The 25927-nt window shown below is 38.9% G+C and overlaps 1 protein-coding gene across 13 annotated transcripts in view; it reads left to right on the top strand.

The window, feature by feature from the left end:
* The first annotated feature begins 2529 nt into the window (after positions 1–2529).
* DACH1 (dachshund family transcription factor 1) overlaps positions 2530–25927 on the top strand; it is a 462083-nt gene continuing 438685 nt past the window's right edge. For 4 of the 13 annotated variants that reach the window (XM_073346413.2, XM_073346448.2, XM_073346406.2 and 1 more), the window contains exon 1: positions 2530–3866. In XM_073346413.2, the coding sequence (XP_073202514.2) occupies positions 3124–3866 (743 nt within the window). In that variant the 5' untranslated portion in view covers positions 2530–3123. The remainder of the gene's footprint in view (positions 3867–25927) is intronic. The other 9 variants (XM_073346438.2, XM_073346466.2, XM_073346428.2 and 6 more) reach the window with 6 other exon arrangements.

The raw sequence follows: 25927 nt of genomic DNA, 5'->3' as shown, positions 1-25927 counted from the left end.
AATTAAAGACTTCTTAATTAGTGCATCAATTAAGCTTTCTTAGTCGCATTTTAATCAGCACAGGCCCTATCAAAGGACAAACAGAACGATTTGCAGGTCTTTGAATTTTAAGCAGTCTTATTGATTTCAGCACCATAAGTCTTCACTTGACACAGGGAGAATTCTCAAATCAGTTATAGTACTTTGAGTTTTACTGGTGTACATTCTAGGGTGTGGGGAGGAGAATTAAAGTCTAACAATATCATTTCTTGAAAGGATCTACTTGCAATTAAAATGCAATTTGAAAAAAAAAACTTAAAAGAGAAAACGAGCAATATCATTATTTGTTGTTCTGCGTCTGTATTAAAATAAATCCAGTAGTTTGCTGTAATCGTTTGAAACACTTACCAAGCAAGAAGCTTTGAAGATTCTTGAACCCTTTCCTAAATGTGTTGGTTTCTAATCCAATCTTTTCATTAAACGACCACCGTTAACCAAAACCAGTTGTACTAAGCACTAACAAACGTTTTTAAACTGTTTAGAAACACAATGGTTTTCCGTGAAAGTACCCAATTAGAAGAAAAGCAGGAGCCCGTCATACTGTAGAGTAGGTAAAGAGCAAGTGATATGGAAGGGATATTTTTGGTGGTGGTGGTGGTGGGGGGATTAATTCAGAGTTCATTTAGAAGTTGAGGTGAAATGGTGACATCACACGTGCTCGTCTCTGTATTAACTTTCTCAGGTGCATGTTTTATGACGATAGTGTGTGTGAGACAGTGAAAACAGGGAAATTAATAGAGCGAGTACGGGCAGCGGGTTTTCAACAACTTTGACACGTTACCTGAAAATAAAATAATGCAATACAGTTACACTTTTCAAGGCCTTTTAAGTATTTCTAGCATTAGGTTCCCACCACTATAATTAAAGTGGCATCCGCATTCCTATTTTAAGATTGGTTTGTGTTTCTTGGGCTTTGTAATTTGCAAAATTACTCCATATTCAAGTCTTGGTGTGATGGTCTATTTTTCTTCTTTTCTTTTCTTAAGGCTGTTCGAGTATTAGGAAAAATAAAAGTTCACTCACTGAAGAAAGCTTTTGGTATTCAGAACTAAAATATATTGGAATTTAAAAAGCAATCTCACAGGTAGTGAGCAAGCAGGTCATACCAGAATGCGTATAGTTTTTGGCAATCTAGGGGAAAAAAGTGAATTTTCCCCATATTATAGAATTAGTTTCCATTAAGATTCTTATCACACATCTAGACGTGTAATCCCACGATTCATGTCTCCTACAAATAATACACATTTCAAAAAACAGGCTAAGGACAGGTAGATGTCACAATCTACTGAGTACATAATTTACATTGTTTAAAAAGCCTAAATACTTCTGTGCACATTATTGCTGCAGCTCGTGCACTTGTATGAAAGATTATTTCTTTGTCTTTTTAAAAAACAGAAAACCCACAAAAGAAATAGAAGACAAAAGCCAAGGCAAGCCCCTTAACCAGATCCCAAAAGGAAATTCGGAGTTCAAGCTAAAACTCTAAACCCTGTGGTGGTCAGGTACTACAACATGTATGCGGCCTGACCCACATTCAAATATATATCTGCATATCCTATAAAATTAGATACTGCGCAAGCGCAACAGCTAATTTTACACCGTACCTGGTGACAGGGGCAGAATATCAAAGATCAAACTTGGATGTGTGGCTTGCAGTCACCTGTTGTTCACAGACCGCTGCAATACCTAGACACAACAGGGTGGGAGTCAGCACTCCGTTTCAGCTCTCTAATATCTTGGCTATTGTATTTAAAGTTACTTCAGCCTTATTAGAACAAATGTTACAACTACTTCTTTTCACGCATTTTATAGTTGACTATCAAAACCACAATCAATCAAACGTGAGTCGGTTTGTACACACTACGAAACACAACCACCAATGCCTTTCTTGTGGAAAAGCTTTACTCTTATGTTCAAAAAGTTCATGGGAGCCTATAGATGAAAACAGGCACTTGTTCATTTCTTTTAAAACTGCTCGGGTAATTCTTTAGCACAACAGATGTTATTTGTAAATTGGAGGAAAAGTAAGTGGCCGGTGTTCTTTGATCCATAAAAGTCTTATTTTCTGGAAATACTGTTGTGTTTGTTTTTCTTCTGTTGTGTTGCTCGCGCCATACCATTACAAGCCCTTCAGTCCTAGTGATCACTATTATGCTCTTTTTGGAATCTTATTAACTTCCACCCCTGCCATTTGGCTTGTTTGTTGTCTTGAGAAAAATACTCCGGGTCCGAGTGTTTTTGTTTTCAAATACATGTGCTACTCCTAAAGTAAATAGCCCTTCAGAAGGTGCGGGGTCGAGTGAAGTCCCCGCCCCTCTGCCCCACACCCCGTTTCTGTGTGGTGAGAAAGAGGCAGCCGAATGCCTGTCAGGAAAACTTGGGTACGTTCTTGGCTCTCGGTCCAGTGTGGGGACAAGCGGTCGCTGGGAAGTGTTTGGAAAAATTACATCTCGTCTCTGTTGAGATGAAACATGAACCCTATAATCTAACGGTTCCTGGAGGAGAGGAGGAGGAAGAGGGATCTCGCTCGCTCTCTGTTTCTTTGCTCTGGGTTCCTGGTTGGATAATTTGGGTTAATACTCGTGAGTGAGGCTTTTGCTGCTTCAAAGGGTATTTCAAGTTGCCGGAGCTCCTCCCCTCTGCACCGTGTGACAACAACAACTCGCCCGGAGAGCTAGAGAGCGAGCGAGCAGCGAGCAGCAGCGGCAGCCAGCACTTTTCAGCTCATTTTCTCTCTGTCACTCCCCTCTCAATCTTTGATCCATGTACTTGCCAGAGAGAACCGAAGTCCTTCAAACCTCCCCCTTCTCACCTTCATCTTTAACTTGGTGCTAGAGCAAGGACCACAAAACAAACAACCCTCCCTCCCTTCCCCTCAACCCCAACCCTACCGCCCGCAGCGGACTTCTCCTCATTCCCCACTTGCGGGACACTTTGTGCGTCTCTCTCTCTCTCTCTCTCCCTCACGCTTCCTCCCTTCTCGGCGGCAGCCGGTTTGGGCCCCCCCCCATTCTGCCCCCCTCCCCTCTTTTTGTCCGTGCGGCAACTTTTTTCTCCCCCCCCCCCACCCTCGTATATGTGACCATGGCCGTACCGGCTGCTTTGATCCCTCCGACCCAGCTGGTCCCCCCTCCACCTCCGATCTCAACTTCTGCCGCCTGCACCACCACCACCACCACCTCGTCGGCCACCTCGTCTCCGTCTCCTTCCATCGCTCCCCCGCCAGCCTCTTCGGGGACGAACCTATTCCGGCCGGAGCCCATCGCAGCCGCGGCGGCGGCGGCGGCGGCGGCCACAGTCACCTCCACCACCAGCAGCGGAGGAGGCGGCGGCGGCGGCGGCGGCGGCAGCAGCGGCAGCAGCAGCAACGGAGGCGGCGGCGGCAACAATTGCAGCCCCAGCCTGGGCACCGGCACCAGCGGCGGCGCGGGCGGCGGCACCTCCACCCCCAGCGCCGCCAACAGCAGCAGCGGCAGCCTGCCGGGCAAGCCGGTGTACTCGACCCCGTCCCCGGTGGAGAACACCCCCCAGAATAATGAGTGCAAGATGGTGGATCTGAGGGGGGCCAAGGTGGCCTCTTTCACCGTGGAGGGCTGCGAGCTCATCTGCCTGCCCCAGGCTTTCGACCTCTTCCTGAAGCACTTGGTCGGGGGCTTGCACACCGTCTACACCAAGCTGAAGCGGCTGGAGATCACGCCCGTGGTGTGCAACGTGGAGCAGGTCCGGATCCTGAGGGGGCTGGGGGCCATCCAGCCCGGCGTGAACCGCTGCAAACTCATCTCCAGGAAGGATTTCGAGACGCTCTACAACGACTGCACCAACGCAAGGTAAAGATCACCCCCCCCACACACACACACACCCCATACACACACACACACACAGCCTCTAACCTCCCCTGCCCCCGCCTCTGACCCACCCTCACACAGGGAGCCCTGACACGCCGCCCGGGCAATCACGGCGCCTCTGCCTGGTGGTGCGGCTGAGCAAGCCCCAAAGCAACCTGTCCTCTGCCCTGCCGCGGCCGCACGAACCGACCCCCGCCCCTCCGCCCGGCGCACCGGGCTGGGGGATGTGGGCCGGGAAGGTGCTGGGGCGCGGGGGGGGGCTGTTCTTTCCTCAGCCCCTTGAAAGTGTCAGCCTGCCCCCGCTTCCCCCCAGTACTGTGCGCCTCTCGCCCCCCAGGCTGACGGGAGGGGGGGGGTGAGCTAGGCGCCGGCTGGGGAGGGGGCTCAGGAATGGGGCGAGGCGGTGCAAGGGGGCAGCTGATGTTAAACCCGGGGCTCAGAGTGCTTGCTCTGCCCTCTCACCCCACCCCTTCCCCGCCGGGTTGATTTGTATAAACCGCCACGGGGCGCCCGGAGACGGTGCTGCGAAGGCTGGCTGGGGGGCAGAGGGGGGGACGGGACGGGACGTGAGAGTGCCGGGGAGCCGGCGCACAGCCTCGCCGGGCTTTCTCTGAACTGTGGCCCGACAGCCAGCGTCCCCAGGCCGGCCACGGCGGGCACGGCTCCAAAAGGGGCGACTAGGTGTGTGACAGCCCGCGGCAGCTGTCACAGGGGACGTGGCGTTGCTGGAGGGGGAGAGTTGTAAAGCGCCGGGCCCGTCCTGCTCTCTCGGGCGGGTTAGTCTCTGGGAAGCAGGTGTGTGAGCGAGGCGAGGGGCCGGAGTAGGTGACTCGCGAAGCAGAAGCGTGGAGGGGATTTGGCAGGGCTGAATCATATATTACGGCGCATCTTCTTAACAATAATGCGTGAATCACACATGGGAAGGGAGGGCAGCATTCCAGCTCGGGACAGATCGCAGGACACACTCACACACGTCAAGACACTCAAACAAAGGCAGCCCGCGATCATCTAAAGTTGGCGCAACTGGGGTGGGGGGGGTGGGGGTGGGGGGTGGAAACTGACAAAAGAGGAAATTCCTTTTGAAATAACAGCTTGCTTAAAAACGGCGAGTGAAAGAATGGGACTGTTACTACTAAATCTGTCTGATTAGGAAAGGGAGGCAACGGGAACTGAACAACTGCTGTGAGCTAAAGAGCAGAGTGTTTGGAAGCTTCTTCACTTCATCAAAGCCCCCGTTGGTTTCTGGGGGGTCTGCTGGTTTGAAACGGCTTCGGAGCTTGGTGGGAAACTTTATAGAGTAGCTCAGATTTGCCATTAAAGAGGCTGAAGCAGAGTCTCTCTCTTGTCAACTGTTATTTTCATTAAACGCAAACAGGCTCTTCCAACTCATAATTTGGGTTTCTCTTTTTTCCATGTGAGATTTTAAGATACAGCAGCAGCAGCACGTGGGGAATTAACCCCCGATGAGACTTTGTTCATTCCATTTGTAAGGACTGGGTGTGACTCTATTTTTTCTCTCTCTCTCCTTGAATTAGTTGGGGGTAGTAGTTGGACTCATTATCCTAGGGCAAGGCAAAGGAAAGCACTTATTCGTGCCTTTATTTCTAGCTTGATTATTGACGTTTACGAATAGTCAGGGGAGCAGGACAAACATAACCTGGAATAACTTTAGAGCATTAATGTACCTGTGTAACTACTTTGGTCATGTGTTGGGTACTAGACATGGTTTGTGGTGGAATCAAATGAGTTTGTAAATGAAGAATAATAAAAGGTAGCGTTAGGATGCCTGTCCTGTATACATGTATTGAAAAAGACTGACATTAAACATTATATCAGCTTTATTTTTGTGACTAAATCCTTCCACTTTTGCAAGGTGTAACACAGTTTGTGAATATTGTTAAAACATAGGCTGGTCATGTCAACACTGCAAAATTGACTGTGTTTCAACAGTGTCAGGGGACTGCTGTGTTGTAATCCAACATGGTAGGAATTACAGTATGGACAGGAATGAGCAGACCTGGCCCTTAAAGAACAGTATTGTAGTAGAATATTTATATATCCATTAACTAAATAAATTAATTGAAAGGACTTACAGTTTGTATGCAAGTTGCAGTATGTACAAGTGAAGCATGGTGTTTCAGTGAGTTTTGATCAAGCTAAATTTCATCTTCAGTACACACAACTGAATTTACTTCACAGTTTCTTTCCTTGGACATGTTTTAATATGATTTTTCTTTCATTTCAAATGGTTTATTTTTAATTAAGTTGTATCTTTACAGAATATATTGATATTAGAATAGTTTGATCTCATTGCAATAAATTGGCCTTTTCAGGCTAGCAGTTGCAGTACACTTTATCTGAATGATGTTTCATATTTCGAGAGAGAAAACTTACTTTTGAGATTAAAAATATAAGTGTAAATCTTACAGACAGATTGTTATACTCCCAACATCCAAAATATTTTATCCATATATTTGTATCATAGTCAGTTGACACACTGGAGTAAGATTAATTCTTTTTTTTAGACAATGCTAACAGCTTAGTCAAGGGTAATCCATTATTTAATCAAATGTGCATTTCAACACAGCTATTAATTTATTGTGAAAAAAATCACATTTGGTTTATCTACATATTTTGATTCATTAGTTATCAATTTCTGTGAAAAACATTATAATTTATCTAAAATGAACCTTACTCTTTATAGATTGTAACCATTTGGTTGAAAAGATATTAAATGAGATCTGAAAAGTTTTTGTGAGTGTTAGTCCAAAATGTACTCTTTTAACTGCAGTGGCAACTATATTTAAAAATCAATAAAGCATCAGGGAATTTTCTTTTGAATACTTAGAAGTCAGTTAGCAAAATGAATTGGTTCCTGTGTCTGTCTGATTCTAATAATTAAAATACCTTTTTACTAAATTAGTTCTCTGTATCAGTGGAAAATAAGTCTTCTAATGTGGGGACTGATTCTTCTTTCCTATTCACACTGATCTTTGCTTCTGTCTTTTCCATATAAAGCTCTGGTCACCAGACAAAAATTTCAGGAAGTAGCAATCAAGGCATCTATGCAACAGTATGAGGAAGTGGGGTTGGCATGGATAGGAGACTCTCAGGGGATGATAGATAGCCAGATGCCAAACTAAAAGGCAAAAATGTAAAAAAGATTGTAAGTTGGTAGATATCAATTTTTTTCAGTTATATATGAAACAAGCCCTAGTACATTATTCATCAGATGTTATCTATGTAGGATTCATGGGTTGGTACCCACTGATCCTTGGCTGTTTCAGGTCTCTTGTGTCCCAGAGCACTTGTGGAATTTTGCCGCACTGGTCCCCTCCATGGAGGCTTGCATTGACTTTAAAGGGCTTTGGATCAGGCCCCATTTGAGTAGTGAGGAAAGGCATGCCTTCTTCTTTCCCCCATCCTGTGGCCAGTATATGATAATCTTTTCTGGTACTTGGAGATGCTATTGACTGAGTTAATTGACATTCGTACTGAAAATGGAGAATTATTATTGATTGATAGTAATTTCTTAAAATATGACATATGACATAATTGCTTTTGAATACAGAATATCACTAGGATAGAGGATTAAAGAATTTTTGTCTAACACTTGTCTTCCATTGCAATTATTCAAGTCTACATTTGCTAGCTTTTGTTCCTTTCACATCACATGGAACTAGCATGTACTTGTTTACAGAATTTTGCACTAATGCAGGATTTTCCTATTTGTCTTTATTAAAATATGTATTCAAACTAAATAGGTTACCATAGCCCACATGTATTTCATATGAGCCAGTCAACAAGTCACAGCATAGGCACACCACAAGTAATATCTAATGAATAAAATCCATGTTTAGAAGTTTACTCGTGTTGTGATATATTTCCAAGATATTATGCAGAAGTTGAATATTTATAGGTTATGTAAACAAAGAAGATTTATAGAAGGCCAGAAGATAAGTTATATTAACTGCATATTCAAGGGGAGACTAAAAGGTTGGGAGATATCATCTCAAAACTTTGAAAAAAATATTTTTTATCTAGTTCAGTCTTTATCAGTTGGTAAAAATTATAACTTGAAAGTGAGTTTTGTGAAATATAATAATAATTGTCATACCAGATCAGACCCTTTATACCTTTAATCTGGTACTCAGTCTCTGATAGTAGCCTATTCTTCCCCACCAATGTACCTAGCCAGTTGTGCATGGTGGGTGTGTTTGGTGAATGGTGATCATGGGGGAAATTCCTTCCTGATCTCTTCAGGTGATTAGCTTATGTCCTGAAGCATGCAGTTTGATTAGCCCCATCTTTATGTTAGCTGAAAGAGCTAGAAATGTTGTTAGTGATCATAGAATTATACAGTTTTTTTTACAAATCTTTTACAGACAGAGTTTCATATACTTTGGCTGTTCATTAGTTATTTAGTAATCATTATTAAGAGAACTAAACAGGAATAATGAACATATGGAAGCACACTGAGATACACGTGCATGTTTGCCAGTAAGTGATTTTAGTTCTTGCTTTTACAAACTATTGTCTTTCTATTTGTCTTCTGTAAAATTATCAGGGTTTAAATCCTGTGGGACTGATTCTAATCTTACTCAGTTTTGTTATAGGTAAGAAATGGTTATAGCTAAATTACAAAATGTAATCTGCAAACTTTCTTAAACAATTTAGTTAAAACAGAAATATTCTTGTTATGGTAAATGAAAAGTTTAAGTAAAGATTTAATATTTACTAGTTAAATACTAATGCATAATGCCCCCTATTAGTTAAAATCTCATTTTCAGTATGCCTGTGGATGTTACTTTGAGTAAAGTATAGTTAAACAGACCTTACTGACCTTATTTGACCTTATTTAATACTTGTGTGTGTAACTAGCTTTTGTAAATTAGCCTAGTATATATTCGGAATTGTTGTTAGAAAAAAGTTATTGTCTGAATGCCATTTAATATTTCTCCTGTCTTTCTGGGTTTTGTTACTAAGTCATTCCAAACAGTTGTTTTTGTCTATCCGTATGATACATCATCTGAAGTACACTCTAGATGAAACATGGAATTTAAGAATGCATGTCTTGTAACATGCAATAAAAATGAAGAATGAATATTTTTATACACTACATTGCAGTTTCATATTTTTATCTTTTATTTCTGGAACTATATTATTGATATATGAAATTATTATAGAGATATCTGGTACAGGTAAGTCTCCGTCAGCCTTTCCAGTATAACCTCTTCATGTAAGAGTTTTATAACTTAGCTGCTAAGATTAACTCCAGGCTGAAGTTTGGCATTCACAGTCTCAGACTGAAAATATCCTGTTTTATAAAAATTACCAGAACCAATCCACAAAAAGCCCAAAACATAAAGCGCGTCTGCCTATTTTAATCCATATAGCTGGTTTTATTGGTTTTAGATTTGTTTTGTTCTTTTACAACTTAAATGTGGCTTGTTTAAAAAATAACATTTTGGGCATCTGGTTTATATTCTGAGATAATTCCATTCATTGTTTTAAAATAGTTAAGTTATTAACCTTTTGCAAATTATGTACTGCACGTGTGCAGTAATTTTTTCAATAATCTTTAAATGTGAATACTGTAACAGCACCATAATGTGGACTGACATAATATGAATTGACAGTAAATTTCTAGTTGCCTAAATATGTATTTAAATGATAGAGCAGAAGAATCATCTGCAAAAAGCTATTATGAGCCAGAGAGTTAATTCATATATAGATAATTTCTACAATGTGCTTTATGGAGGAACGTTTCTTTTTTCATCGTCATTTTAATTTGTTTAAAAAAAACCTCACTGCGATTCACAACAAAATGTCTATGCTTAAAATAAAGGCAAGTGTATGATTTCAAATGATAAAAGCCAGAAGACTGACTCCAATGAGTAACTTCATCCTTAATTCCCCTTGCTCTGCTTATTTATCTAATATGGTTCTTTACCAGGGGCATCTTATAACAATTTTTCTGATATTTTGTTTCATAAGCAGTGCAATATATTGGAAAAGAAGTGTGGTCTCTTAAATATGGAATTTCATCATTAATTGAATTTCTCTACTTTGTCATTTTAAGCCACACAATGATTTTTTATTTTTTTATGGATGAAAAGGAAACGTGTACTCCTCTTCCTCCTGAACATAGTGTGAATTTTCTTACTGTCTTTGGTCAGAGAAGGATCAGGTTTTGTTTGTACAGTTGGGGCCCAATCCTTCAGCTTTTATTCACATGAACAGGCCTACTGAAGCCAATAAAACTGCTTGCATGAGTGAGGTCTGCAGAACAGGGCCCATAATGTATATTTTTTTCTTTCAAATATGTTTCTGAGGTTTAAAAATGTAGAATTGACATCCCTACTTTAATATGGCAAGTATCTGACACTGCAAAATTACAGAGTAGATTTTTTTTAAAGTTTATATAAGTGGATTGTTAATTAAAAGTTTATGGTAATAATTGTTTTGATTTAGTAAATATTTTACAGTTTTGAGCATGCAGTTGCTACTATCTCACACCCCTGAAAAGAAACCTACATACTCTCTTTTTATGATTAGCAGTATCTAGTTAATATGCAGTTGTGTTCCCATTCAAACAATGAGAACTAATCAACTGTTGTAAATATATTTGTTGTATCTGATGTATAATTTTTAACTTGTCTGAGATGAAACGTTTAAATCAGAGAGAAAAAAAGTTATATTTTTTGTTTAAAAATATCAAACATTGAAATTTTATGTATATCGCAAGATTGAAATAATTTGTCTATCCAAAATCCAGAAACAGTAGAGCAGGTGCAATTATTATTTCCTGGTGTACCTCACCACAGTAATTGGGAGTTCTCTTCCATTAAGATGAGAAGGTGTTTCAGTCACAAAATTTTATTCATCCTTAGGCCTCTTTAAATTAGTCCAATTGCTAAATTCTGCCAATATGCATGGCAGTTTTTCCTTCTGATCCAAGTCAAGCTTGGATCTGAGCTAGGCTTTCAGGCTAGTTTAGCTTTGTCCATTATAAATGTATGTGACTGGAATAAAAGATGCTAAATCCAGCAGATAACTAGAAAGAGCCATCAAGCACCTCCTATTTTAATTACTCCTTTTGTTCTTTAGGATGTATGACTAAAGAAGGGTCATAGCGCAGGTATGTATACTGCACCTTGTTGCCAACTGAGAATAATAGACATCTGAATAGAAATGGGATGAGGTTGGTGGGGGAGAAAAAAGGAATTGTTAACTCTGACTGCTACAAACATTTTCATGCCATTGACAGCCACGTTTGTTATATCATGGTGTCATGATTGAAATGCATAACTCTGAATAGAATGAATCTCATGAGTTAGTGCCCTTGTAAAAATTGTGTAATGGTAAAGTACTGGGAGAAAATAAACATGAATTTTACACATTTGAACAACAAGCTTGTTGTTTAAAAAGCATATCTCAGAATATGCTTGATATTAATGTATTGTGGCGTGATGTTTCTTACTGGATAGTAATTTTGAATAGCTTACTTTTGGGAAATATTTTTATACATTTTCCTATGTAAACAACAGTTTGCAATCACAAATCATCTTGTTGCGCAAGCTGAAAACCGGGTAGGGATCATATAAAGTGATTAATATTTAATTACATATCTTTTAACCTTGATTTCAGGGGGTGCCAGAAACTTTCTAGTGATTGCACTCTGTTTCAAATTAAAAGTTAACTGGTGATTTTTCTTGAGGAAAAAACCCAATAACAAAATTATTGTATTTTTTATAAAAATGTATAAACAATATATTACAATTCTTTTAATTTATAATAAGTCTAGGCATGGTTTTTTAACAAATTAGTTTAAATGTTCTTTAAAATGCATCACAGAATAAGTCACTTTGAATTGCGGTCTTTCAAATTTAGATGAAATGTAAATTTAATAATTTTGTTTTTTTACTTAATACACTCTAATAACTGGAAATAGTACTTTGGAATTTCAAGTATTTAACTTGAATGAGTTGCATTGTTTGTGGTCTGATGCTATGAAAAGTGGTTTCTTTTGTTATAGAGGTTCATCTATAGAAAACATCTGTTTAAATGTAAAAAAAAACCCTCAAAAACCTGTGTCCCCAGTTCTGCACATTGACACTTAATTGACGTGCTTAACTTTGAGAATATGAGCTGTCTCATTGCCTTCAAGCATTCTACTCACATGCTTAAAGTTACGCACTCACATAAAACTTTGTAGGATCAGGGTCTATACTAAGAAATCACCTGAAATATTGTATACAAACATATCAGAGTATATTGTTTTTGCATTTGTGGTGGCAATTACAAAATATTTTGCATTATTTAGTGTCTTGTAAATGAGCAACTGAATGTCATTTTACAAGTTAGTCCTGATAAATTCTTTTAGAGCTAAAGTGGAATAGAACTCAAGTAGCCAATGATAAAAGAAGAAAAAAATAACTTTGTACAGTTACTAAGATGATGAGCACAGTATCAGCACTTACATAGGTAGAAAAGTCATAATATGAGCTATTCCTTTTATGTATTATATTTTCCCTCCTCCCCTACTCCGTGTCATAAGAATGGCTGTTAGAGTTCTGAGGATTCTTCTGCTTTCCTGTGTTTTAACCCTTCATCTTCAAGGCCCTATACAACAGCCACAGTTCTTCCAGTTAAGATGCTGCTTTTTGGAGTCCTTCATCATTTCTCTGGGGATTGCTTTTGAAGAACATGAGGCTCTGCTTAGCCCTAAGCACTACTGTCACAATTCTGTTCTAATTCAAGACAGTGAGAATTTTACTATTGATTTCAATAGGAAAAAGCTTTGGTCTTAAGCTAATATTCATAACCTTTACCAGATCTGGTAAAGATGAATATTTCTAAAACTTAAAATGCGAGTAATTTCATAGTGATTTAACATTATCTTACATATATCACATGGATGACATGCAGCTCCATACATTCCAATGAAAACTAACCTGCTAGGATTTATTTTATAATGTGGCCTACATAAATATTATGTCAATTCCACACCTACAACAGTGCCATCTTTGGAAAAAATCATTATTCTCTCTTTTTATGCCATGGTTTTGGTTATGATGGGGCCAGGAGTAGAAACACAAAGAAAATTAGATTTAAATAAAAGCTAAAATAATGCCAGAGTTCTGATTTTTAAACTGTTATTAGAACATTCCCTGTTAAATCTACCACATGGGACTAGATCCTGATCTCAGTCACACCACTGTCAGTCCAGAGTGACTCCACTGTAGATAATAAAGTTACTCCAGAGTTATACTAGCTGGTCTAACTGGAATCAGACTTTTGGCCTATAATTAATTGTTTTGTACTTTGGTTTACAGAAAATATGATGATAATGCATCACAGAATGAGTCACTTAGGGTCATTTAAGTGATGGCCTTAACTTGGAATTGCTTTAATTTTGTTTTATTATAAGCTTAATTGTACAGGTCACAGCAGTTAAAATATAGCTAAGTGCAAGTATAAGATCCACTTTTTAGAAATAATAATGCAAATATGTTAACTTAGTAATTTTGGAGCATGTAGCTGTGCATATGAAAATACCTGTGTGAATTGTAAGAAAAACAAACAAACTAATACATTTCATAACATTGTTTGCTATGGTAGGTCATCAGTGAAATATTTAGATGGTTAGATTAAAAATCTTAGGTCACAGCTACACGTAAATTGGTTTGACTCCACCTCATGGTACAACTGCTGGGAGGGGTAAAGGCCAAGAAAATTTCAAAAGGATTCCTTTGCAGAGTTTCTTCCACATTATTCCATTGGAGTGGAGGAGGGGGTGGAATTTGTCATTCCATGGGATGAGCTTTAGGGCCAGCCCCCAAACTGAGTGGATGCATGGTTTACAAAGGACACCAGGGCCATTTTTTAGAGGGCTGGTATCTTCGCTCTGGCTCTGTAGCCCTAGTATTTTTCCCTGCACCCCAGTCTCCGAGTCTGCTACCAGGAGCTGCCCACTGAATTCTCTCTTGAAGAGAGATTTCCATCACAGAAAAGTTCCAGAGGCAATATGGTATAGCTTGTATTACATTTCACAGGTAGTTTCCATCCAGGTGGGCTGGTGTGGGATGAAGTACAGTTTACTTTCTGGCATCCTGTACAGGTGTGAATTCTGCAGAGTGCTGCCATCTGTTGTGGAGTAGAGGATGACTGCAAAGAGGTGGCTCACACCCTCTTTTGCCTTGGCTCAGGAGATCCTCCTGCAGTTTTAGAGGGTGTGATCTGGGCCAGGATAATTTGTATTACTAATTTAAACAGTAGTTTGTAACTCTTTTAAAACATCTGATAGTGGTGGAGTTGAATTGAAATCAGGTACTTTTACAACAGCATTTTGGCAAATCCTGAAATTTTGGGTGGTGAAGGAAAGCATGGCGTCTGTGAAACCACTTTGTTTTTCTTGAAAGTTTAGGTATGCATAAATCACAGGCAGAGTGGAAGGAACCATTGTGTGGTTATTAGATCATGGGACTGGCATTAGGGAGACCTGGGAGCAAGGCCAGTTCAACTAAATCTTTGGTTCCTGGTGAAGACATTCTAAATGGCTCTTCCTTCCCTTACTGCAGGGCACAAGATTTAAATGTAGATTTCTTCTTTTGTGCCAAGCTATGGAAATTGTGAGGATTCAGTCTTAAGCGAGGGAAGGATAAGGGATGTCCAGAACTGGTTGGTGGTTCTTGAAAGGATCAGCAGAATAGTGGTTAGATATTTTTCTTGCTAAACAGGTGGAGCTACCATACAAAGTGAGAGAGCCTCCAAAGGGCTCAAGTTATCATTCCAGAGCTCTCAGCATGAAGCATTTCATACTCTGCACCACATGGCACTGGAACATAAGAATAAACATTGTACTACTGTGATGGGTTTTTCCCGGGGGCAACCTGAACCCTCTGTTCCACCAACCTAGGATCCCTCTCACACTATGATGCTGTTGGAAAACTACAAACCTCTGGCAGGTACTGTACTTACACAGACATCCACAGGCAGGGACATACCCAATTGCATCATATGAATGCTTCTCCCAGACACTCATGAACCAACAATAGAAAGGCTCCAGCGAATTCCCCCCAGTCCTGCTGCCTTGAACCCCAGAACTATACTATCTTGCCCTGGTCAGAAGCATGACCAGTGAAGTTCGTTACCCAGTCCACCCCTCCCTTGATGTGGAGAGGACATACATTAGCCTTTGTAAAGTGAGCTGAGATTTCCCAAGCACTTCAACCAAAATGCAGTGTTTTAGGTAAAATATAAAACAGGTTTATTAAGTACAGAAAGGTAGATATTAAGTGATTCTATGTAGTAAGGATAGAGATCAAAGTTGGTTACCTAAAAAATAAAATAAATTTGCAGTCTAAGTTCTATAAACTAAACAGGACTTGAATCAAGTAGTGTCTCACCCTGATAGATGGTACAAACAGATCACAGAACTTTAATACACACACAGTACAACTCTCCTCCAACACAGGACCCCCTCCCCAGTTCAGAGTCTTTGTTTTCCAGATGTGTTTCCAAGTGTTTAGTTGTGGGGGGAGTGAGACCAATTGATAATGTCACTTCCCCTCTTTTATAGTTCTAGATCTTTGCTTGTGACATGGGGGTGTTCCCAACCTCACAGTATATTTAAGTAACACACACACAGAAAAACTTCATAACTTCACTTACAATGATAGCACATACAATTCAAAAGGATATTAATGTTCAACAGATCAAGACTTTTAAAATGATACCTCACAAGGCATACTTTGTACAAAACATATAATTATATGACAGTGGTGAATATGAGAGTTCCTACATGCTGCTTGGAAGCACAGAGTGCCACAACTACAATTTTAGCGTATCCCTGAAGGGATACGGCCTTTGTAGCATTGGGCCCTCTGCAGCTGCAGGTTTGCTAGCACTGTCTATACTTGCCCTGCTGAGTTCTCTCCTCAGTTCTGCCACTGACTCCATATGTGACTTAAAGCATGTTCCTTTAACTCAATGTATCTCATTTTACCTACCCATAAAATTAGGATAATATTTACAATGATATGGTGAAGGATAATAAAATAATTTTTGTAAAATTCTCTATGAAGTATGCTTCACATGTGCTAAATGTACTATAGTGATTACGTATGTAAAACACTTCAGCATCTAAACTTAATTTATAAAATACACCATCAGCTAAAGCCATTGGCATTGTTGGGTGATAAGTCATCTGTTCTTTGGTTTATTATGCTATTTTTGAAAGAAGAATATAGATAATTTATTTTATAGAGCTAGAAAATGCATTCTCATTGGCAATGGAAGGTTATAGCTAACTATTAATTAGCTAATTTTAGATATTATTTTGTGAATTCTTGTCTTTCTTTCTGGAAAGTGTATTGTGATCTGTCTTCTGCTAAGCTAATTGTTTCCTTTCACAGTCCAAGATGTATGCAGATTTGAACTTGTAGCCAAGAACAGTGCTGCTGTGCTTCAAATTGCCAAAAGATCCCAAGGGAGAGAAACTTAACCTGCTTTTATGAAACCATAGAATTACATTTATACAGGTTACCCCATGGGAAAGAAATGAACTGATCTCAATTCATTCCTAAATATTGGAGCTTTATGGGTCAAATTTGATTCCCTGCCCCACTGCCCAACACCTGGTGGTCTACTAAATGTCGTCAGTGGATATTTTTAGAAACTTGTTTTACATTAGGCATGTATGATATTTCTAATGTTTAACAATTTAGTTTCCAGTATTCTCATACTTTACAGGTTCTAATGGTATCTTGATATAAATTGCAAAAAGTTTAAGACTACAGAATATATTCACTACATGCTTACAAAGCACATTTAAACCAAAACTGAAATCACCTTGAAACTGGATTTATTTAACGAAGTGCTCTGTTCAGCCCAAATTTGCCTCCATGACTATTATCCCACAAAGGCTCTGTAAACCTTCTAGAGTCTACAACTGTGGAAACTATTTCCTATTCCAAGGCAATCTTTCCCACTTGGAAGAAGTTGTTCAATACTGAAATTGGCCTAAAAGGGTTGAACAAGTCTAGCTCTTTTTAGGGACAGTCACAGATTTGGGCTCCTTTCATCTAGGAGACTTCCTCTCTTGTCATGCTCTGTCCCAACAGTTGAGATCAGCTGGAACACCTGAGCTGATGTTCCCTATCTTTGTCCTTGAACCGGGAACAGAGCATGGTCTGTGGAGCTATCAGCCTTCACCTGCAAGCGGTCTTAGGTTTGTTCTAACTGCTATGGTTTCAGCACGAAGTGTTACATGCTAAGAAATGGAAGTTGTAATATATAGAAATTGCTCTTCCTGACCAGCTCTGCCACTCCCAAATATGGAGATGGGACTTGGTTGCTTCGCACACTAGTTGAACTTTTTTCTGTAGTCAACATTAATTAGTCCATGGATTTTCCAGTCTGGTTCTGATGGTATAGCATGTCTCTAAGACTATTTTTCGGGGCCACTTTTTCATTTGACTAAGATAGTGAGGGGCAGGGAAGTCACATGGTCTCTCAGTTTTATTCTGCATCTTTGATGTGAACTAGAAAAGGCCAATTAGTTGGTCATTTTATAGTAGACCCGTAAAAGTGATCATAATGATATACAAACCTTATTTTTCTCAATATTTCTCTTTCTCAGACGTCAGTCTTCTCACCTTTTTCCTGATATTTTTTTTTACTGATGCCATCATCATACTCTGTGTGACTACAGGTAGCCAGAGATTTTTCAAAGATACAAAGAACAGTTAGGCCTCCACCTCCCTACCTTCCCTTTGTGCTTAGAAATCTCCCTCAGTGGTTGGTTTTGTTTGTTTATTTGTTTTTGTCATTTGACAAGTTGGGTGGAGGAGGCAGGATTTGGATCCAGATCAGGTTTAAATTAGAGTTTAGACTAGGGCTAGGCCTCATGGCTGGATTTGACTGAAGTGGGACCTGGTAAACTGTTCAAGATTTCAACCCTAAAGGACAGAAATTTTATGAGATCAGCTGTTGATGCAATATTGTTGCCCTGGGGTTGAAATGTGATTTTTTTTTCTGAGATTTTAGCAGTGTCCAAACTACAACCAGGAAATAAGCCCTTTCCCATTTGGGTCAGCAAGAAACCAGAAGAAGTGGTTAATTCAGATCCAGGGATTCTTAAACCCAGTTGCTTTTCTCCTCTTTCTGAACTCCGACCTTCCATCTATTATTATTTGTCTTTATAATAATGCCTAGAGGCCCCATTTAGGATTAGAGAGTCCCTGTGCTGGGTACTGTACAAATATATATTATGTGACAGCCCTATCTCAAAGAGTTTACATTAGAAATAAGGACAGGTTGTGCTGAGAAGTGATATAGAACACTTAACAGAGGGTGAGGAGATAAGGTAACAGTAACAGGTTATCTGAGTTTATTGTTATGGGAGGTGGTGCTGTTACACATAATTTTCAAAGTTATTTTTCTTAGTGTTTGAGCAAATGCTCAGTCTTGGGAACACACTGTGGTTTTTGTTTGTTTTTTTACTTTTTGCTATGCAAGGTTCTGTGTAGAGGCAGTGCTCCTTGGAAAGAGAGCTGTGTGACCTGCAAAAGAGTTTTCTCTTTGCTTTGGTTTCTGATTTGGAGTCAATTCCTGAGGCAGAGTTGCTCACTGGGAATCTGGTATTGGAGTTGGGCTGGAGAATCCTGAAAGAAGGAATTGCCTGCATACCCTTTGACCACCTTTGTTCCAGGATTGGTGTATATGTGTAAATAAAACAAGTTACACTTAGTGACACTCTGTGTCACTGATTATTCTTCCACTAGGAAGCCAACCTCTAAGACCCCAGACATCTGTTACTGTTTGGCAAAGGGGTGATACTGATCTCAGTATGGAATACTGGTGTCAAAAGAATGGGCAATTGTGTAATAGAGCATAATGAAATCCCACTCTGCAAATCTGGAAAAGAAAATAAATAATCCTGAGTGAAAGTGAATTTCTATTTAATCTTTCTATGTGTTTTTCTTCTTTGCGCAGATTAAGATATACAAGGAACACGGCTGTTCCTCTGAAACCTGTCAAGTTTGCTTTTGGAATTTATTGAAACTAGGAGGAATTTACTGTGTCCAAAAGCAGGAACTCCTCAGCACATAACTGCTATTACCAGTCTTCTGCAAACTCTTCCTTGTACCATATGTAGCAATGCATTTTTACATTTTACATTTAAAAGTCCTGATCCTGCAAACACTTAAGATCCTGTGTCACTTTACTTACATGAAAGTCGTGCTGACTTTAGAGACCTTCAGTTGGACTGCTGTTGGGAATATAACTGTGCACATGCTTAAATGTCTGCAGGAATGGGGCCTAAATGGCAGAAGATTAAGCAGAATTTTAATTTGTGAGTGTCACACATGTCAGCAGTCAAAGCATATCAGTAATCAAAGAGCATATTGGTGAACGAAATATGACCTCTCGATTTATAAAATTTGGCCCTGAAGCTGCAGACGTTTAGATTATGTCTACACTACAGCTGAGAGCGAGTCTCCCAGCCCAGGTGATTGATGCTAGCGGGGCTTGAGCTAGTGCATGAAAAATAGGAGTATGGATGTTGTAGCTTAGACTGGAGCTCAGGCTCTTAAGCTTAAGGGGCTAGGTTTGAGAGCCCAAGTTTTAGCCCAAGCTGCAATGTCCATATTGCTATTTTTAGACTAATAACTTGAGTCCTGCTACCCCAAATCTGTCTGCCAGGGCTGGAAGGCTCAGTCCTAGCCGCAGTGTAGGCATAACCCTACACACATACGTACTTTTACTTACATGAGTAGTCCCATTGACTTGAATGGGATTGCTTATGTGGCTAAAGTAACGTAAATGTGGAAGTGTTTGGAATAAACGGATTCCAAAGTATCAAAAGGGTAGTTATTAAAACTCAAAACCGTGAGTTTGTCTTAAACTGGGGACAATTAGAAATATACTAGGGCAACTGCAAAATAACAATACATATTTAACTAACTGACTCTGAATAATTCTCCACTAACTTTCTGGTGCTCTTTTTCTGTGTGTGTGGGGGGGTGGGGGGGTGGGGGTGGGGAGGGGAGTTAAGAGAGGGACCATGACAGTGAGGCTGTTTGTTTTTCAGGAAAGTTGTTTGTGATTTCAGGTACTCATGGGAAATCTCTTGATCAGATTCACATCTGTTCCTGTCAAAGTGGGTGCTAAGATACCAGTCACCCAGCAACCATGTCCAAGAGGGAATTGGGCCGATAATAACTTCAAAAAGGAATGACAGATGCTAGATTAGGATGAAAGACAAAACACATGAAAAATGAGCTTGTTAGAATAAAAAATTTGTTCAAGCACCTTCATGCAAATTAAATGAATATTGAAAATTTGCATGCAGTAATTTCTACTTTTTCTGTTGATTGAGAAGAAATAAAGATGGTACATATAAAACCATAAATGTATTTTTTTCACTAATTAACATACAAAGCTGTAGCTTTCTTCTAAAAATGAGATTAGCCACCTGGGTGCTTGGCTGTATACCACATATGTCACATCATTTTTGTATTGAGTATGGTTCTTTTGAAGGCATACCTTATCTAATTCTTTATAGCAAAACATACAAGGAAGCAGCCCTATATTAATTAAAAAATGTTTTAGGTTAGTATATTTCTGTTTTTCAGCTAATGATTTTCAAGACAGATTTGTTTCCTGCTGTCCTTGAATTCAATTGGTGTAGCGTGCATTAATAAAAGATCACATAAGATGAGTTCAGACCAAATGCTAAGGTTTCCTAGTGACTGGTCAAACAATGTTTCTTTAAAACAAAATATGTATTAGAGTAACATGAAAAAATAGTTACTCTTTCATACCTATACATTAAGATAATTTGAAATCTAACAATTTTATTATTGAAATGTTCACATAACAGAATTTGGAAGGGGCTGATAAAATGGTCTGATTGAAAGAGGTTTCTGTGTCTTGGTTTAGCAATGTCTAATGTGGTCACGTACAGAAATTGATTTTCTTCAGAAATTAATTAATTTTTCATATCGCCCTAAGCTGCAGTTAAAAAGAGTGCATACTTGTCTGTTTTTTCCAGAAATATTGCCTAATCATATTAATACCATTGCCCCAAGGATGAAAAGATAATTGTACAAATGCATTTGGAAATATGTATCACTGAGTATTTATGATTAAATTATGCAAATGACCCAGCTCTCATCCTTTCCAGACCCAGATTGTCTAATTAGGATTGATATGCTGAATAGATGTTCCAGAATTTGAATACAAGCATGTCCAAAGAGCAGAAAATTGGAAATGACAAGGCTGAAATGCTAAGAAAAGTGTCTTTCCCTTTTATACTTTACTAATGTGGTGTTAGCAGTTGCAGTTTTTCCTTTGGCTATATTGTATGACTCATGTGTCCTACAAGAAACAAGTCAGGAAAGAAAATTCAACTTTCACAAATAGCACTACTTTGGTGTTAATTTTTCTTCAAATTCATTTGGGCATTCCTCTGTCATCTAAAACGTTCTATTCCTGAAGATGAAATAATAACCTGTTCCACAAAAATTAGGCTTTAATTTATACATTTTGCCATGTCCTCATGTACTGGTGGTAGATTTCTAGCTTGTAACCATCTCAAGTATTTGGATGATGCATACACTTCTGACATTTTTCAGGTGATTTTCTTGAAAAAATCTTGTATTTATTTCTGTTCAACAGTATTTAATGTAATATTTTTTTAAAAAAGAATTCATGACTCATTAAGCTCATTTATGGACATTTATGGGTTAGAATAATTACCACTAGAAAATCTCCAGTGTTTAAATCCTAGTTCTTCAGCAGGTTGTTCCTCATCTGTAGCTCTTACGTAGCTCAGAGGAAAGCCTAGTGAGTAGCAAAGAGGAGCACTGAACTGTCAGTACTTCAGCCTTTGTTAGCACTGGGAGTCACTCCATCTGAACTCTGCTGGCTCCTGCTTCCCATCTGCAGGATGATGGATTGCTATGTTTAATACATTTCAGCTTTTGTCTGTCATAGTGTGGATAGACAACACTATCAATGATTTCAACAGTGATTAGAGGACTGGTTCTACTCATTCCTATTGGCCAGACATATCCGAGGAATGTTTGATGTAATAACTCATTGGCACTCTTGTCATGCAAATGTGTAGTAAAGCTAAGCATAGACTGTTCACATACTGTTTTAAACCAATAGAGAAGTCCACTGAGAGTCACTAAAACTACAAAGCCACTTTAGAACAAAATTATACAAGACACCATTAAGAATGTTTTGGTTCTTAGTCTAAATATTCATCCCAAGTGATCCAAAGTTTAAAGATAAATGTATTTGCTTTTTATAGAACCAGCATGTGGTCTGTAGCAGTAATACATTCCACAGAGTGTGATGTCATCAGTGCTGTGACCATCTATATTGAAGTGTTTAGCTACTGGTGATATGATAGGAGAGCAAGGGTTGTATTAAAGGAATAAGATATGACATGACATGTGTCATGCTAGGATTTGCAAGCCGTGGGTGCATTGTGATTCACAAGTCCAAGGGCTGAATGATTTCAACCACCAGAGAATTTGCTATGTACCAGCAGAACACATGCCCTGGAGTGTCTTATTATAATTATAAAATGGTGCAATGGACATATAAGTTGAAAAAAAAGTTAAAGAATGAATATAGTAGATATTATTTTATTAATACAGATAATGTGTTCTTATGCATATGTAGGCTTTACTGACAAGATAAATGATTTTTTAAAAAAATAACTATAAAATTCACTATTAAACTGAAAAATATAAATAATTCTAATTACAGCATAAAAACATAATTATATTATTGCTAGCTTTAAAGTTTTCATGCTTTGGACCATTGCCCACCATGACAGGCCATGCTGAGGATAACTTTCACTTTATTTTGAACTGCAGGCTGAAGGGAAGCTAACTCAGGAGATGTTAATAGCTCTCAATTTATTTGTGTTAGTAGGAAATGGAATTTACAGGTTACAAGGACCAAGAATAAAGAACTAATAGAAGCCACAAATGGATGAATTGCTTATCTTAAAACGAAAGGCTCTCCTCCCCCAGTTACTATTCTTGTGGCTATAGCATTTTTGACTTTTTATAAATCTATTCATTTATGGTTATGCCAGCTTTTAACTTTCATGGCTCTGAATCTCTGCCAATTTGACATGGGAAAAATTCCGTCCTGACCCCAAATATGGCAATCAGTTAGACCTTGAGCATGTGGGTGAGACTCACCAGCCAGATCCCTGGGAAAGAATTCTTCGTAGTAACTCAGAGCCCTCCCCCCTCTACTTTCCTATCTCCAGCTGTTGGAGGTATTTGTTAATAGCAGTCATGAATGGGCCATGTGCAACTGTAGGCAATCTCATCATACTTTCCTTCCCCTTCATAAACTTATCAAGCTCAGTCTTGAAGCAAGGTAGATTTTTTTTGTCCTCATTACTCCCCTTAAAAGGCTATCCCAGAACTCCTCCAATGGTTAGAAACCTTTGTCTAATTTGAAGCCTAAACTTATTGATGGCCAGTTTACATCTATTTATTTTTGTGCCAACATTGCCCTTAACTTAAATAACGCCTCTCCTTCCCTCATGTTTATCCCTCTGATGTATTTATAGTGAGCCATCATATTTCCCCTCCACCTTTGTTTTGTTAGGCTAAACAAGCCAAGCTCCTTAAGTCTCCTCTCATAAGGAAGGTTCTCCATTCTTCTGATTATTCTAGTAGCCCTTCTCTGCAGCTTTTCCAATTTGAATTAATCTTTCTTAAATGTGGGAAACCAGAATTACACACAGTATTTCAGATGAGGTCTCACCAGTACCTTGTAAAATGGTAATAACACTTCCCTATCTCTACTGGCAATACCTTGCCTGATGCATCCTAGGATTGCATTAGCCTTTTTCACAGCTGCATCACTTGGGCAGCTCATAAGTCATCCTGTGATTGACCAAATACAATGAGGTCTTTCTTCTTCTTTATCATTTGAAACTTATACATCTCCAGTTTATAATACAAATTTTTGTTATTTCCTAAGTGAATGACCTTTCTATTAAATTTCATCCCAGTTCTATTATTCCAGTTTTCAAGGTCAGCCATATCTTCTTTTATGATCCTCCTCCATACCGGCAATAGCTCCCAACTTTGTCTCATTTGCAAAAATTTTTAGCAGACTCCCACTTTTTGTGTCAAGGTCATTAATGAAAATATTAAATAATATTGGTTCCAAGACTGATCCCTGAGGAACTCCATTAGTAGCTTCCCTGAAGCCTGACAGTTTCACCTTTCCTTTTGGTCTGGTGTAGTCTCTCCTTTAACCAGTTCCTTACTCACCTCTTTCTCACATTAATCCCCATTTCCAATTTAACTAAAATTTCCCATGTGGAACTGTATTAGATGCTTTACTGAAATTAGATTAGTAGATTAGATCTACTGCATTTCATTTTTCTAAAAATTGGTTATCTTCTCAGTGAAAGAGATCAGATTGGTCTGGCATGATCCACCTTTTGTAAAACTATGTTGTATTTTATCCCAATTACCATTTACTTCTATGTCCTTAACTAATCAGACTTTCAAAATTTATTCTAAGACCTTGCATACAATTAGGTCACACCAATGGTCCGGTAGTTTCCCAGATAACTTTCCCCCCCTTTCTTAAATATGGGTATTATATTTGCAATTCACCAGTCATAGGGTATGATCCCAAAATTTATGGATTCATTAAAAATCCTTGCTATTGTGCTTGCAATTTCATGTGGCAGTTTGCTTAATATTCTTGGATTTGGATTATCTGGGCTTCCTGATTTGGTTCCGTTAAATTGTTTGAGTTTGGTTTTCACTTCAGATGTGATCATTTCTGTTTCCATATCCTCATACCCATTAGCCACCCTGTCACTGTCCCCAAGCTCCTCATAGTCTCAGTTTTTAATAAGAGTAAAGTATTCATTTAGTTGTTGGGCCATCTCTAGATTATCCTTAATCTCTACCCCATTCCCTGTTGTGATTGTGGAAAATCTGAGCTCCATGGCACACTTGTGGATTCCATATTTTTTTCCTTTTAAGAGGTTGCAGGCAGTGGCAATCCTCCGAGGGAAGAAAGCTCATGCTAATTAAAAGCAGGAGTTTACCTTTCAAAATATGTTGGCAATATGCCTGGGAGAAATTTCTGTCTTCAGTCACCATTTTTAATCCACTCGGTTATTTGGAGCAATCTTCATTTTAAAAGTTGCCTGGTTTTAAAAAATTGACTACATGCTTAAGTCATTGCTTAGGCATGATGTCAAAGTGCTCACTTGCCGTAGATGATGATCAGAGAGGATCTAAGAGGTTTGCAGAAAGGGGCCTCAGCAATAAGAAGGGTGTAATCTTTACATTTACAGCTGCCAGCTTTTCTCAATTTGTGTACTCTTGTTTAGCAATAGCTGCACAGCACTGAAACAAGGAGACCTGCAGAGCTCATTATTAATTTAGAACCAAAGGAGAAAAAAGAATCCTAAAATATTTAAAAAGAATAATTATTTAACTTGTTTTTTTAAAAAAATGTAATGGCTACTAGTTAAGAGCTACTGAAAGGTGCAGCTGGGCTGCTGATAGGGTTGGAGAGGTGGACTAAAAAAACAAAGATGGAGAAGACAAAATATAAAGGAAGTGTAGATCCTATGTGTGCATTCATGTACACAAAGGAAATTACATACTAATTTTAAAGTAACATTTTATTAAGTTTAATTGCACTATGAAAGAAGTCCATAAATAATATATTGATAGGTGTTATGTCAATAAAATATTCAATGTTAATTTTAAATAAGATACAATTAGGAAAATGTCAGTAGGCTTTAGTTGTTAGATTTGGTATACAAAAGTAATTCTGACATGTGGTGGTGGTGTGCCATGATAATGCCTTAGGCCCTGATGGCAAGATCGGCGTTCTGGTTATGAGTTGTTGGTTGCACATAGTAGAACCTTTAACACTGAAATTAAAAAAAAAAATGCAGGATCTCTTAAAACAGGTATACGAACCATACAGATGGACAACAAAATGATCTGTCAAGT

The sequence above is a fragment of the Lepidochelys kempii genome, chromosome 1 (genome assembly GCF_965140285.1).
Source record: "Lepidochelys kempii isolate rLepKem1 chromosome 1, rLepKem1.hap1, whole genome shotgun sequence".
NCBI lineage: Eukaryota > Metazoa > Chordata > Testudines > Cheloniidae > Lepidochelys > Lepidochelys kempii.
The sequence above is the reverse complement of the archived record's forward strand: the minus strand, read 5'-3'. Positions and strand labels throughout refer to the sequence as shown.